This window comes from Lipotes vexillifer, unplaced genomic scaffold (assembly GCF_000442215.2).
Source record: "Lipotes vexillifer unplaced genomic scaffold, Lipotes_vexillifer_v1.1 scaffold689, whole genome shotgun sequence".
Taxonomy (NCBI): domain Eukaryota; kingdom Metazoa; phylum Chordata; class Mammalia; order Artiodactyla; family Lipotidae; genus Lipotes; species Lipotes vexillifer.
The window spans coordinates 841,781-857,425 of NW_006772359.1; the positions used below are offsets into that span (position 1 = coordinate 841,781).

At 44.5% G+C, this 15,645-nt stretch overlaps 1 protein-coding gene across 1 annotated transcript in view; it reads left to right on the top strand.

Moving 5' to 3' along the window:
* URB1 (URB1 ribosome biogenesis factor) overlaps positions 1-15,645 on the top strand; it is a 64,714-nt gene that overhangs the window by 2,651 nt on the left and 46,418 nt on the right. Inside the window, exons 2-8 of the mRNA XM_007447427.1 lie at positions 79-218; positions 939-1,090; positions 2,007-2,139; positions 6,933-7,029; positions 9,027-9,112; positions 10,670-10,795; positions 12,967-13,091. Of these exons, the coding sequence (XP_007447489.1) occupies positions 79-218; positions 939-1,090; positions 2,007-2,139; positions 6,933-7,029; positions 9,027-9,112; positions 10,670-10,795; positions 12,967-13,091 (859 nt within the window). The remainder of the gene's footprint in view (positions 1-78; positions 219-938; positions 1,091-2,006; positions 2,140-6,932; positions 7,030-9,026; positions 9,113-10,669; positions 10,796-12,966; positions 13,092-15,645) is intronic.

The window sequence follows — 15,645 nt, forward strand, 5'->3', positions numbered from 1 at the left end:
GTCTCCCTCTGTTGCAGTAGCGGCTGAGATTGTTTCTAGACTGTCCTCGTTCACATTTGATCCTAACTCTCATTTCAGCCTTGGAAGCCTTTGTTTCTGCGGCCAAGAAGCTGCCACGAGAAGATGTGTATGATGTCGTGGAGGGGTACATAAAGATTTCTGTTGAGTGTGCAGAGATTTTCCAGCTCCTGAGTGGGGAGAAGCACCCTGAAAGTGAAGTATGCTATTTCTGACCTGGCCTGATGGAGAGAAGAAAAAGTTAATGCTACTGTTGTGTTAAGCTTGATGAAGAGAAATGTGATATAAATTTCCAAGACATTACCAGCTTTCTACAGAAAATGATGCTCTGTGCCTGTGCTGTAGGGATACATTCATTTTTGCATTGTAACCTTTGAAAGCATTTTAGTGGAAAATATTAACTTGTTATTGGTGAATAATACCAGAAGGAAAGATCATAGATTCTTAATCTAAATCCACTTAGTCTCACCATGGTTTGCTTTAACAAAAGGGAAATAGGTAAAGACTGTGTGTCACAGGTACAGACATATGTTGAGCTGTTGTTCTCTGGTTTCAAAGAGGTTCAAAATTTGGGATATTTATGAACCTGTTGAAATCTCAGGATTATTGCTGTAAGGCTGTAGACCTGAATATCCCCGAAGCAGTGAGGCTGAATCAATAGCAGAAATTTCTCTTTTAATTTCATTTGGTTTAATTGTAAGCAAGCTTATCTCTATTTAGCTAGACTATTGGAACAAGACTGATTCCAGAGCCTGGGGCCTGGCAGATCCCTGTGTTTGGCTTGGGATCTGGGTAGGCGTCATCCTGCAAGTTGAGGGTTTTAAACCTGCAGGTGGCTGTGGCTAAGACTAGAGGAAAACATATGTAGAAGAGGAAAAGAAAGGAGATGGTTCGTAAGCATTTCAGTTCTGTCTTTGCAGATGCTTTTAATATTTCAAGTTTTCGAGGCCATATTATTGCGGACAGCCAGTGACCTTTCCCATTTTCATGTGGTGGGAACCAACATCGTGAAAAAGCTAATGAATAACCACATGAAGCTCATCTGTGAGTCCCTGTATGCTTCGGGTTACAGGTAAGTTGCCCGCCTTTCCGTGCCAGGACTAGCCTTGGGCTTGCTCTGCCTTCCGCGCCCCACAAGTGCCCTTGACCTTTCCTCCACTCACAAACAGAGCCGAGCAGCTTCCGAGGCCATCAGGACTGTGGCTCTGCCCCTCCTTCTGTTGACCGGGCCCTCACCGAATCCTCTGCCACCAGGTGTCCCTCTCCTCCTGCCCTGCTGCTCTCCCTGCTGTCTTGGGAGCACTTCAGACCTCCTTCAAGCTGCCTGTCCTTTTGTCCCGACAGCTCTTCCCCCGAGGTCCTCATGGGCACCCTCCCTCTCCGCCTTCAGGGCTTTGCAGAGGTGTCATCTCAGGGAGGCCCTCTCTGGCCGCCGCATCCACAGCTATACGTGTGACATAATATCCATATCGACGTCTTGACTCGCTGTCTCCCTCCCCTAGAATTCAGGGTACCTGCAGGTGGAGGCCTTGACCGTCCTGTAAAACGCCATCCTCCCAGCACCTAAACGGTGCTTAGTACTTAGTAGGTGCTCAGTAACCGTGAACTTTGGGTAACTGCAGGATGGGAAGGCAGCCAGGAGCTTGCATTTGGGGATGCCCACTGTGCAGAAATGTTCCTCGTGCCCTGCAAAGGCAGGGGTGATGTGGGTCCAGATACGTGACCATTGAACTGGACACAGACGCGGCCATCTTCTTTTGACCTTGCCTTTTGTTCTTAGATCCTACTCAAACTCAGATTTTTAGCTTTCTTTGAAGATTTCCTGAGGGTTTTTTTTAAAAGAAAGAGCGTGTCTGCATGTCTCCTTCCTTCCGTTTTCTGGTTTGGGGGTAGCAGACCACACAGCCAAGTGTGCAGCTGCTTCTTGGGGGGTGGCTTTGTGTTTCTGCTGTCCTGACACTCTTGCTTTCCTTCTTGTCTCTGAACAGGATGGCTCGAGCCTGCCTGAACCTGATGGCCGCCATGGTGACCCAGGGTCCAGAGGCTGCCAGGGACGTCTGCAGCCATTTCGATTTGAATAAAAAGACCTTGTACACGCTGGTGACCAAGAGGGATTCAAAGGTGAGGAGTGCCGAGCGTCCTTTCCCTTTGAGGGGGCCAAAGTGTTTCACGTGTCCTCCTCTCTCTGGCCTCGGTCCTCGCGTAGATGGGGCAGGAGGCCTCAGTCCTGGCTGGTGGTGAGGGTCCGGTCGCCTGCAGAGCCCGAGTGACAGGGACGTCCGACGCAAGCTTCTCTGGGGGCTCAGCATCGCAGTGCCTTCCTGACCTGTGAGGGTGATGTAGCTTGTAAGCGTCCTCACAGAGCAGTGGAAACGGTCTCCGTGTGCCTCGTGGTGAGGCCCTGGTGGTGGCCTGGTCCTCCCGTGCGGGTTCCGTCCACTTTGTAGAAAAGCCTTGGGAGGCCAAGGCAGTGACCTCATCAAAGACGACGTTTATGGCTTTTTACTATGTTTCTTGCGCCTCCCAATTATAAGTCTCATAATGAGTAGGGGCTGGCTTGTGCCAAAGAGAATGGAAGTGTAAATGCTTGGTTTTCAGGAGAGCCGTTAAAAAAAAAAGTTTCCTGGTGGCTCCAGAAGTTTCACTTGGGTTTGGAAAGGTTCTTGAGGAAAAAGTACGAGTTTCAGGACTCATAGGCTGGAGCAAGGGCATCCTCCCAACACGTGTGCCAGCTGTAGGCTGCCGAAGCGCCTCTTCCTGTTTGTGCGTCCACTCTCCCTGCTGGTGCCCCGGTGGCAGTGCCGCAGCCGCCCGGGCTCCGTGCTGCACTCCCCCTTCCTGAGCACCAGGACCAGGCCACAGAGGCCCACCCCTGTCTGCCCAGGTGGAGGAGCCACGTTAGAATAAGTGACCTGTAGCTAGGCGTCACCTTGTTCTCCAGCGCTTCCTGGGGGTTAAGAGTTTCTGCGTTGCCAGGTAGTAGACTGCAGGTTAATCATGGTAACAACAGTGTTGAGGGTTTTCCTTGGTTATGAATAAGGTTTTCTCTGAGGAAAAAATTCCAGGTCTTAGTGTTTCATAGATACTACGATTAATGTGTCAAAAGTTCCATTTAATGAGTGATGGCTCCTGGCGTCTAAGTGCGTATCTAATAAAAGGAATGTGTGTGCTGTTTGCACGCTAGGGCAGATATCATGGCTCTTTGGTCTTCCCTGGCAATCAGCCTGGCAGTAATTATCTGTCAGAATCCCTTCCCTTTCCCACCCCGTGTCTTGACCTCAGCCAGCCCAGCCATCCAAGTAAAGTACATGTCAGTGGACAGGCCAGTCGCCAGGACGCAGTGTGGGGGAACCCAAGCTGGGCTTCCCGGCCTGGATCCAGCTGCAGGACGGCACATGTGCTGCTTCATCTCAGGGCCTCGCAAGGTATTTTACATCTCTCGTGATCTGTAAAATGGGAGTTGTTGAAATGAAAGCGTTTTTACTTTCTTTAACCATCTATATCAAGTATCTTAAATACTCTGTATGTTGTAGGAAATGGTTTCTAGACATTAAACAATTTTTCTAGTATGAGAAATGTCAGGGACATTCAAAAATAGAGAACGGCACAATGAATTCCCACGTACCTGTCATCCAGCTTCGGACCCTGTCACCCCCCCCACCTTTTGGGTTGTTTGGGGGCAGTCTATTACAGCACATCCCACATATATTTCACCGTCAATATTTCAGTGTGTATCTCTAACAGAAAGAACATTTTAGAAAAACAAAACCATGGTGCCATCATTGTACCTAACAACATTAATAATTTCTCAACATCATCTAGTGCCCAGGGTGGCCTCAGCTTTTCCCCGACTATCTCAGAAACGTCTTTACACTTTGTGGTTCAAATCAGGGTCCAGACAAGAGCTGCACATTGTGTTGGTTGATATCTTTCTTAAATCTCTTCATTTCTTTGAGTTTTCTGCCTCTTCCCCACCTTTTTTTTTTTTTTTTTTTAATGCCATTTAGTTATTGAAGAAGCTGGGAGATAAATTTTTTTGAGTGTTTTTAACATTTCGGAGGGACGTATTAAAGCTTCATGAAGAAAGAGGATTATGAATATTTTTTCATCCAAAGAAAGCATTGTTAAAAGTCCTGTGCCAAGAACAGTTCTGCCAAATATGTTTTGGTCTATTTTAGACAGTGTTTTGCAGAACAAGCCGTAGAGTTCAGGATGTTTTCTTCCTGGGATAATAACCCTGTGAATTCACAGGGTAGGAATGAAGAGTAGGCGTGTGGCCTTCTTGCCTTTGATGGAGTTTGCTGGAAGTGGAAGGTGGAGGCTCCGGGGCAGTGAGGGGCTGTGGTCAGGTGGAGAGGCCTGATGGTGGCTGCTGGAGAGGGGCAGGGGCCATGTCTCGGGGGTTTTGTTCTCCACAATGTCAGGAATCTGAAATTTGGGGTTCTCTGGGATATACAAGATGGATGCCAGCAGGTGAGAACTAACCTCTGTTTCAGTTCAGAATCCATCGCTGGAGGCACCCCTGAGAGGATCTGGTCCAACTCTGCTGTGTTTGCGCGGGATAGAAAGACCTGCAAGGACAGGTTGGGGCCAACATTCCAGGGCCCTGACTCCCAATACTTCAGTGGAGGAAAAAACCCTGAAACTTGTGGAACCTTTCCTACTCTCTGGGAAAGGATAAAACCTAATTTAATTTTATAAGGCAAGTTTTAGTAATTTGCCAGAATTCTTTTGAAATGTAAGGTGTATGTAGGCCAGGATAACAAGTTAACTGTGCTTGAATTAGGTGACACGTTTGTTTGAATGGTGAGACGTCTGGATGGCTTGAGAGCAGTTGTTACTTTAAGCTTCCTGAGGACAGGGGCAGTATCTGAGCCACCTTTGCATCCTCTCAGCCTGAGTTACGGCATCTTGAGTGTAATTGGTGTTTTATTAACATCGAGTTGGTGAATGAAGCACAGGAGCGTTGCTGACAGACTGAGGAGTGCAGCTCACTTCCAAGACTTTAGCCATCATTGTACCCAAACTCCATATTGTGAAGAGGCCCACAGGTTGGTCCCCAGAACAAGAGGGTAGTTTGGGGCTCTTAGTGTATTTGGAATAAAGCAGCATTGATCTTGTAAGGTCTTGCTGACGTGTGTCCTGTGGCGTGGGTGGAGATAAACTCCATCAGTATGAGGAACGAGCAAGGCCTCCACCCAGATGTTACAGACCAGGGGTCGGGTGCTTGTTCTTTTCTCCAGAAGAAACATATCCAATAAAACAAGACAAAATTAATTAAATACATAGAGGCCTAAATGGTGCCAGCTACGGTCCTTGCACCTTGAGAAAAAGTGGAACGAAGATGCCATGGGACCCCCAAGAAGAAGGAACTTCTCTGTAGGCAGATGTGAAGTTGGGCATGAAGCAGTGTGTTTGTACAGGTATTTCGTATCATTCTAGTTCCAGTACTTAACTCACTTAGTAGTTATGTAACCTTAAGCGAGGTTTTTAAAACCTCAGTTTTCCCATCTGTAAAATGGGTATTGTGGGCATCTGTACCTCCGATCGTTATAAGGAGTAAATGAGATAACAGATGTGTAGCGTCTGACATAGTGTCTGGCACATAGTAAAGTGCTCAGTGAACATTATTGATATCACCATCATCATCACTATCATCACCATCATCACCACCATCACCATCATCATCATCATCATCATCATCATCATCATCATCATCATCACTACTGCCCCCACCTCTGCTGCCACTACTAAGTGGAATGGGACTCTTGGAAGGCGGAGACTCCTTAATGTTTTCAGGCATTCAGGGCAGTGATTCTCCGTGATGTTCACTTACTTCTTGTCATCAAATTAAAGTACCTTTGGAATAACTGAAATAGGGAAAAGTTTTCGGTGTAAGCAGTGGAGGATCTGAGCATATGTGCTAGTTCTGGTCCATATGCTGTGGGTTCTTTGGATGTAAAAAAGGAATGTGAGACACGGGTTTGTCTTAAAGTTACTGGGAGGGAAAACTGATCAGGTGGCCCTAGTGGTTTCCCCTGAGGTGTTGGCTGTTGGTCATGGCCTTTGGGCCCTCACTGAGGATGCTGTCCTGGGTAGTGGCTGATGCCTGCGGGACAGTGCAGATTGCAGTCCTGGGAAGGACATGGTGGGTTTGTAATGAGACAGCATCTGTACTTTGGTGTCTGATGTAAATTTATAATATAAAAGGCAGACGTCACCTCATAGATGTCTCATCAGAATCAGCACTAGCCTTTCCATTATCTCTGGATTTTCAAAAACATAGATGTATTGTTTTTTTTTTTTTTTTTTTTTTCTTGCGTTATGCGGGCCTCTCACTGTTGTGGCCTCTCCCATTTGCGGAGCACAGGCTCCGGACGCGCAGGCTCAGCGGCCATGGCTCACGGGCCCAGCCGCTCCGCAGCATGTGGGATCCTCCCGAAACGGGGCACGAACCCGCGTCTCCTGCATCGGCAGGCGGACTCTCAAGCACTGCGCCACCAGGGAAGCCCCATAGATGTATTGTTTCATTACACAAGAGTAGGTTATATCCAGATAGGCTGAGAGTCTTCTGCTCTATACCAAAGTGATCCATGAACTAAAAATATGTATATATTACAGTCGGGCAAGGGGAGACCTATACTTTTGTATTTAGAGAGAGTTTGAAAGAGAAGGAGGAATAGAGTAGAAGATTGAGGGGAAAGAGGAAAGAAAAAAACACTTTGTTTACATAAAGAGATGACCAGTGGTTTTAGACTTAGACGCGCTAATGGCACAAGCCCTAATGGCACAAGCCCAGGAGGCCTCTGTGATACTGGGACGGGCGGGGCGTGCCTGCTGCGTGTCCCTGCTTCCCTGGGTGTGTGTGTGGGGGGGGGATACGCACGTGACATGCGGGTCTCCTTTGCCCCCAGGGAGTGCATGACGTCCGGCTGGCCTACATTCAGTTCGCTCTTTCCTTCTTGATCGCAGGCGATGATAGCACAATCGCACAAGTGCTGGAGTTGAAAGGTAGGTGTGTCTCTTTGTCTCGGGGCACAGCCTGCTTGTGATTGTTTTGAAAAACCTACCACAGAGCATTTTGCAGGTTAATAAAAGTCTGCAGCCTTTGCAGCTGCCGTGTACACTAGGGTAAAGGGTGTGTGTGGCGCAAGACTTTGGTCCGTGCGGTTTTGATACCGCTGGTCAGTGCGGACAGAGATAATCCCTGTTTCGCTAGCTGGCTGCTGAGCGGGCCTAACAAAGGAGAAGTGCACACTTCAGAGACTCATGCAGACAAAGGAGGCTTTATGGTTCCAGAAAGTACATGGATTCATAGCCGTGGCTACCCTGCTTTTCTTAGTAATTGTGTTTTAAAAAAATGCTTAGTGTTACCAGAATATTAGTAGTAGAGCTTCAGAGAATTCCAACAGTACCACCTTCTGATGCCAGTGTCTCTAGAGCAAGGCTTGGCGTAGTTTAATCTATTAGGGCTACTTGTGTTTTATCAAGACTGTGAATGGCAGTGCAGAGAGGGCAGTTGTCCAGTAAGATCCCCTGGGATCAAGCCCTGTCTAGGGTGAGGAGCTGGTGTCCCGGCTGGGGCCCAGGCACTTGTTGGGGGAGGGACAGCGTGGGGCCGCCAGCCTTTCCCCCACCTCCCCCAGCGAGGGAGCCCAGAGCCCCCTCCGGAACAAGCTGCAGAGACCATTTACGAGCAGGTGAGGGTACTGCTCCCTGTGTGTCGTCAGCCTGGTCTGGGTAGCAGCCTCTTGGAGGCGATGCTTCCTTTGCGTGGTGCAGTGGACACGTCCTGCTCGTTGCCGGGCCTGTGTGGGATGCCCTCTGCAACCAGGGCTGGGCGTTTCTTCAGAATCCTTCTGGGTCTTCTCGGCGTCTGGCCATTTATTAAATAAAGGACACTGATTTGGGGTTATCCATCCATGCTGCTAAAGGGGCAGGGATGCACTTCTGTTAATGTTTCTGCAGGGCAGTTGGGCTGGTCCATCCATTCCGCATCTAGTCATTTATACTAAGGAAATAATTAAGGATGTGAGCAGAGGTTTTGTTAGGGGACATTTTTTCATATTAGCTGAAAATTGGACTCCTCCTAACCACCCACCAGCAAGGGATTGAGCAAATTGAGGACTGGTCATAAGGAGGAATGCAGCTATTAACAATGATGTAGAAGTATATATATAGATGTCAGATTTTGTAAGGATATAGGATTGGGTGTAAACTCAGTTATAAAACTGGTAAAGTATGATCCCGTTTTACTAAAAGTTAAATTTAACAGAATATGGATATGTCAGAAGGTTAACAGTTAACTGGTAACCCAGACATCAACAGCGTTAACTTTTGGGTAGTGGAGTTATGGTTGATCTTAAATTTCTGTCTGGTATTCTCTGATTTTTTTTTTCTTAAGAATAATAAATTTGCTTTTGTAGAAATTATGTGTGCTCGTTAAGCATGTATGGAGGAAGAGAAATTGTAATTGCTTTGCTGCTTTTCACCAGTATGTTAGTAATGATACAGCTTCAAGCCGTGGAGGCTGAGTCCTTAGTGATCCGAAAAGTATGAAGAGAAAGCAAGCTCTACTACCAATCAATAAAGTGACGACCGTCACTTTAAATACATCTCTGAGCAAGTGTAAGCGAAGAGAGAAACTTTGGAAAACTGTAATCGTACCACACGTTCTCTTTCAAACTGTCAGTGTTAAATTAACTTTACCGAAGTTAATGAGAAAAGGAAAGTAAAACAGAACTAAAGGAACTATTGAACTTTAATGGTTCAGTCATTGTTTTGCCTTTAGATATTTATTTCCTATGTCACAAAAATAGTTTTTCCTACTGTGAACTTGTATAATGAAAAAAGACAAAACTTAAAAAAAAAAAGGCAAGTAAATGGCATTGTTTGCTGTACCATTTTAAGAGTGGTACAGCAAACAAACATTTTAAGCAGTAATGTTCTCTCATCGGTTCTCATTCAAAGTATTTTTGAGTCTAAAGCTTTGAAACTTTTACTTTCAGAATTTATTCCTTGCATCTTTAGCTCAGGCGTGAAGGAAGATAGGATCTCTACCATCAATATTTTGTTATCCACACTGAAAACGAAGGTACGTTTTTGGTGATCAATGTTCCTATCATTTGTTTGCTCCAGTGTTTTACAGGACTTTAGAGCTATAACATCGTAGGTAATATGGGTTGTTGTATAGGTTGAATGGGAAACCGTTTCTTGAGCAGAAACTTGGTGGTGATGAGCCAGTCCTGAAGGGTACAGGCACTGAAGCCGCCACTTCCAGTTCAGGTGAGGCTGCTGTTTCATCACAACAGGAGAAAAGCTGCTCCCCGCTCCCCGCTATTTCACAGGAAGCCACTGGGGTAACTGAGCTGTAAATACAACTCTTCTTCATTTACTCACCTGGAAAAATGTTATTTTGTGTCATCTTGCATGTTCTGCCTTTTACATGCATCTTACAGAAATTTTAAAACTTGCTGAAAGGATAACTGTCTTTGATACAGAAGCCCCTTAAATGATCAGTTAGAAAAACTCAATGATCCTCCCAACATAAATAGTTGTCAAAAGGCCGTGAACTGGCAGCCCACGTAAAAATGGCTAATCAGCATAGTATTTAGTGCTTCTCAGCCGTGCGCAGTTCTGCCCTCCACGGGCCATTTGGCAATTTTTGGTTGCCATAACTGGAGAAATGCAACTGACATCTGGTGAGTAGGGACCAGGGATACTGCTCAACATCCTACAGTGCGCAAGACAGCCCCTCACAACAGTTATTTGGCCCAAAATGTCAGTAGTGCTGAGGTTGAGAAACCCTGATTCAAAGCAGTGCAAGTAATGAGGTACAGGTCTTTTCACCTACCAAATTGGCATTGACTTTTCAAAACAATGATATTCAGTGCCAGCAAAGACGCTTTGAGTCAGGTACTTTCCTGGAGGAAGTGTTGCAACCCCTCTGGAAGATAGCAGGTCTAGCAGTATGTGTCAGAGGTTTTAAACATGTTTGTACACCTGGAGTGAGGGATGGGATTGCCACAGAATCACCTGGGGAACGTATTTGAAATACATAAGCCGTCAGAGATATGAGCTGGGGGGGTGGGTTTGTGTGGAGCTGAGAACTGATACCACAATTCCAAGTCCAGAGTCAGGGATGCAGGGCAGGCTTTGTACAAGGTTGCTGCTAATCATAGCCAGAGTTTGGAAGCAACCTAATTATACACACCTGGGAAATGGTTAAATAAGTTATAGTTGCTCATAGGATAGAATGATGTTCAGCCCTCCAAAGTGATGTTCTAAAGGAATTTTTAATGATGTGGAGACAGCTCATGCTGCATTAAGTAAAAGCAGGCACAAAACTATAATTAAATATATTCTCAAAGAAGCCAAAAAAAACCCCACCCCAACAAGAACCTAATACATACACATGTATGTTTTGTGTGGTTGATGGGAACAGGGAGGCTGAAAGGAAATGTACCAAAATGTGAGCTGTGAGTATCCTAGGGTGGTGGCAGTACTGGTGAATTTTTTCTCTTTATGTTTTTTTCTTTTTCTGGCTAAATATTTTGCCACAGGCCTGCATTATTTTTATAATGATGAAATCCAATAAACACGATTTTAAAAATCAACTTCCTTGAAATTCATTTGTTTTTTTTGTTTTTAGGTAGTTCACAATAAAAATATCACAAAAACCCAGAAGGTGCGTTTCTTTACCGGGCAAGTACTGAACCACATAGCGTCTCTGTACAGCTGGAAGGGGATTGTCGACGTGAGCCTGGAGAGTGTTGAGGTACAGTCGTTTTTGGCTTTCGCTTGGCCTCACTGTTAGTGTGTGATACCCAGAGCTGGGAGACTGAAGAATCTACACATACGCCTGCCTTCAAGAAAGTCCCCCCATTTGATGTTTCTTTTGGCTTGTGGTTATGTTAATTCCCAACTCAGAAGCAATATGATTTAAAAAAAAATTTTTTTTTTACAATAAGATTTTTTTCTAATCTCTGAGGTATCATGATATTAAACTTTTTTAATGTGAAAACCATCATTCCCTTCAGCTGTGTGGCATCTGAATTTTCCCGCAGCTTGCACAGTAGACGTACAGGGTTGATCCCTGCTACCTCTCCCGCCTCACTTACCTCTCCTCTCCCGTCCATTCTTTTCACATTTTTCCAGCAGTTGGAGTTTCAAGGCCTGTTGCTTCTACTTCAGGATCCTAAGTACCTAGGGAGCCTCAATTTCCTCACCTACTGACACGTAGAGTTTACTTTGTAACAAGTGCTAAATTAGAACAGTTGCTCTCACACGGACCCAAAGCCAGTGTGCTTTTTAATTCTCCTCATTTTGATTTTCCTCAGGGTGTTTCTGAACATGGACTTGGCCAGAGTCATGAAGGCTCAGACTTCCTGTTAACTCTATGATACTTTACCTCTCAAGAGCCCACTATTTTGCTTCCTTTTATCTCCACGACTTGCCTATGTCCTCTTGTTTTGGACACATTTTGTATGTTCTATAACCAGGAAGCCTCAGGGGCTTAATAAAAACACTCCCAAATGTGGAATTTTATTCAAAAGAGCAAGAGAAATTAAGTCATTCATAAGCTTGTTTAAAAATACAGGTTTAAACTTGCCCCTCTTAAGAGTTTTTTTTGTTTGTTTTTTTGGGCCATGCCACGTGGCTTGTGGGATCTTAGTTCCTCGACCCGGGACGGAAGCCGGGCCCAAGGCAGTGAAAGCGCAGAGTCCTAACCACTGGAGCGCCAGGGAAGTCCCGAGTTTTTTTTTTTTTTTTTTTTTTAAATGGTTTTTAAGCTTTGGCCCATTTGTTAAGTTCTACAGCTAATATGTATGCACCAAAGACTGATTAGGTATGTTTGTTACAAGACATTTGTGCAACTCTTCTTAGTTTAGGTTTCCATTTCTTTGAATTGGTCAAAAATACCATCCCTTTAGATAATTACAAAGCTATTTATTATGGAGGACATAGAGTCATGTAATCTGCATATGACATTCTTTTTTTTTTTTTTTTTTTTTTTAAATGGTTCTATTTTATAGGTGAGGACATTCGGAATCAGGGAATTAAGTGATGCTCTCATTACGGGTTACACTCTGGCATCCAGACCCCATCCTGAAGCTCTCCTGGGGCCCATTAAGAGTTGCCTCATTAGAATGAAAGATGCCCCTATCACCTAGGAGATTCTGAGGGATTTAGGAGCTCTGTGCCAGGAACTGGAGACGATGACCAAATATTTATTTCTTCTGTCGCAGTATCACAATGCAGACGCAAGAAAAAGCTTAGAAAAAATGTTCTATTTAAAGCATATGCTGTAAACAGAGAATCTTTAGTGCTGGGGACCCTAATACTGATGTGCTGTGTACTTCCTAACTCAGTGATGACCTCAGCTGTCTCACCCACAGTTTGCTCATTCGTGAGATGGGTGTCATCATGTTTGCCCTGCCAGACTCACAGGGCTGCTATAAGAATTATTGTGAAGTGCTCAGAAACAATAACAAATGACATAAAATCTCAAGTTATCTATAGTTTCTTGTTGTTCCAGCAACTCCCTGTTTGTTCAACTTTAAAAAGAACATTTTAAATTCAATTTATTTATTTAAAGTAAAAAACAAATAAACAAACAGAAAACCACAGTTGACCCGTTTTTCCCACCTCCTTGACCCCCACTTCTGGCAGCCACTAATCTGCTCTCTGTATCTGTGAGCTTTTTAAAAAAATTGTTATTTTATTTATTTATTTTGTTTAGATTCCACATAAAGAGTATTTTTAAATTTTGATTGGTGTTTCTGTTTTTTTGTGGGGTTTTTTGTTTTTGAATTACACCAAATGTTCAATTTAAAATGTTTTCTAAGTTGCCGTTAGGCATGTGATATTGTCCAGTTTTTACCCTGTAATTGTTCGTAAGACTTATGAACTTGGGATTTTCACTGAATTTCTTTGAAACCCTCGTAGACTTCTGCTGAAGACGCAGGGAAAACCATGGTGAGGGAGCTTGTTCATAACTTCCTGATGGATCTCTGCTGTTCGCTCAAGCATGGGATTAACTTTTATGACGCGTCTCTTGGTACCTTCGGCAGGTAAAGTGTAATGCCCGTGTGAATCCTGAGTGTGAGTTCTCAGAGGTCATCACATACGTGACTTACAGTGGAAATCTGTTAAATAACGGAACTGTAGTGGGTTAGAACTAGCATTTTAGGCATTTTCTGACTCATTTTAGGGATGAACTCAGAATAGGACCCAGAGGGCTCCTGTTCGTTGTGTGCCCTCGGGGCAGAGTCTCAGGGTAGCAGTTGACTCAGACACACAGTGTGAGGTATCTCACCCAGGAAGGTGCTGTGTGTGTTCACTCGGCAACTATGTGCCAGGTGGATCTGAGAATAATTCTGTTACATCCTCCTTCCCAGAGATGGGGTGCCCTCTCATGCCTCACCGCAGTCCTAGGTGGATACCATTGTTACCCCAGTTTAGCAGATGAGGAAAATGGGCCCACAGAGGGCAGGTCACTCACCCTGAAAGTGGCAGAGCTCAGACTGGAACCTAGGAGATCTGGTTCCCAGCCCACACTCATGACAGCTACACAACCCTTGTCTCCTTGGGGTCAGCTGCTGATGAGTTGGGATTTCACAGTTTTGTTTTTACGTTTTATTTCATATTTCACCATCATGATAACATTTCATCAGTAAGGAAACAAAGTCCACAGCTAATGATTATGTTCTTTTGGACTTTCTCTTTAGAGTCATAGACCTATAATACATATCCACGTTATTAATATTTAAACCAGAACGGCCTACTGTTAGATATATTGTTCATTAACCTGCTTTTTTCCCATTTGACAATTAAAAACATTGGACATATTTTCTGGTCATTATGAATGACCCTTAGTTTTACCCCCTTGACATTTTATTATAAGGGTAGAGATGGTTTGATTAGGTTTCAACCAGTCAGAAAATGACTGATCCCTCATAATGGGATGAATTTGGTGGGAATTTTTTTCCCTGCCTGTGGCTTTGAACTTGTTTTGATTCTGTGATTATTATGAGTTAACTTGCCATGTCATTCCTTTTTCTTTTAATTTTGTTTTGGTGATGTTGTAGCTTTTGTCTCATCAGTGAGAGTAAGCTTGTTTTCTTGTTGAAATGTAAGAGCAGACTTTTTGAGTCTTAATATAATATAACACCTTGCTAAAAAGGCTCTTCTTCCCTATTAAGGAGACCCATAAAATAGATGATCATTTAATGAGCATATTGAATCAACGAGTGGTTGTGGGTGTGTTTAAATAAGCTATGGTTTACGTAAAATTTTTTCAGCCATGGGCAAAAGACAAATGTTTGTGCTTAGGAGAGAGGAAGGGAGTTTTGTTTGTGGGGTATTAATGGAAAGCTTTGAGAAAATTGAAATACCTCCTTTCCCAGTGGTCGTAAAGCTCCCTCGTTTTCTGCAGGTCTCCATGCAGATGTCGCCACGTCAGAGAAGCCTTCCCTGGCAGCCCTCTTCTGAGATAGTCCTTCCACTGTCACTGTCCTTTCGCCTGGCCCTTGCTTCTGATGGTGACTTATCACCATCTTGCATATTTATTTATTTGCTTGTTTATTACCCAATAGGCAAGAATTGGTGAGAACAGAGACTAGTCTGTTTTGAATCCCCAGAGCCTACAACTAGTCTGTTTTGAATCCCTATGTGCCTGCCTGGCACATAGTAGGCATTGAAAGTGAGGCATTACAGTGTAGGCAAGGGTTGGCAAACTTTTTCTCTAAAGGTCCAGATAGTAAGTATATTAGGGTTAGTGTGCCATATAGTCCCTAGTGTGGCCACTCAGCCGTGCCATTGTGGTACCCAAGCAGCCATGCTATAAATAAACAAATGGGTGTAACTGTGTTCCAATAAAGCTTTATTGACAAAGGCAGGTGGTGGGCCAGAGCTTGCTGAGCCTTACTGTGGAGGTTCAGAGAACAGTTTCTGGAGTGCCTCTGAGACCTCAGCGGGTTACTACTCCTCTCTGCCAATGTTGCCTCATCTGTAAAAAGGAAATACAATTAGTGCCCACCTCAGAGAGAGGCAGTGTGTGGTAACTGCCTCGAGCAGTGTCTGGCACGTGTTGCAAACTCTGAATTGAATGCTATTCATTTTATTACATTGTTCATTAAAATTGTTTGTGTGTCTAGTATTTTTGGCACTCTCCGCAAATTTTTTTTTGTTAAAGTTTCTAGGTAAACCTTTTTTTTTTTTTTAAATTATTTTTGGCTGCGTCAGGTCTTAGTTGCGGCACGCAGGATCTTTCATTGCAGCACGCGGGCTTTTCTCTAGTTGCGGCATCTGGGTTTTCTCTTCTCTAGTTGTGGCACAGGCTCCAGGGCACGTGGGCTCTGTAGTTTGCGGCACGTGAGCTCTCTAGTTGAGGCATGTGAGCTCAGTAGTTGTGGCACGTGGGCTTAGTTGCCCCGTGGCATGTGGGATCTAAGTTCCCTGACCAGGGATCGAACCCATGTCCACTGCACTGTAAGGTGGATTCTTTTCCACTGGACCCCCAGGGAAGTCCCACTCTTTGCAAATTTAACATTCCATGCATTTGAAAGCACAAACCATGTTTCGCTCATGATATTTTCCTATTAAGAATTCTAAGCTTTTTAAAGG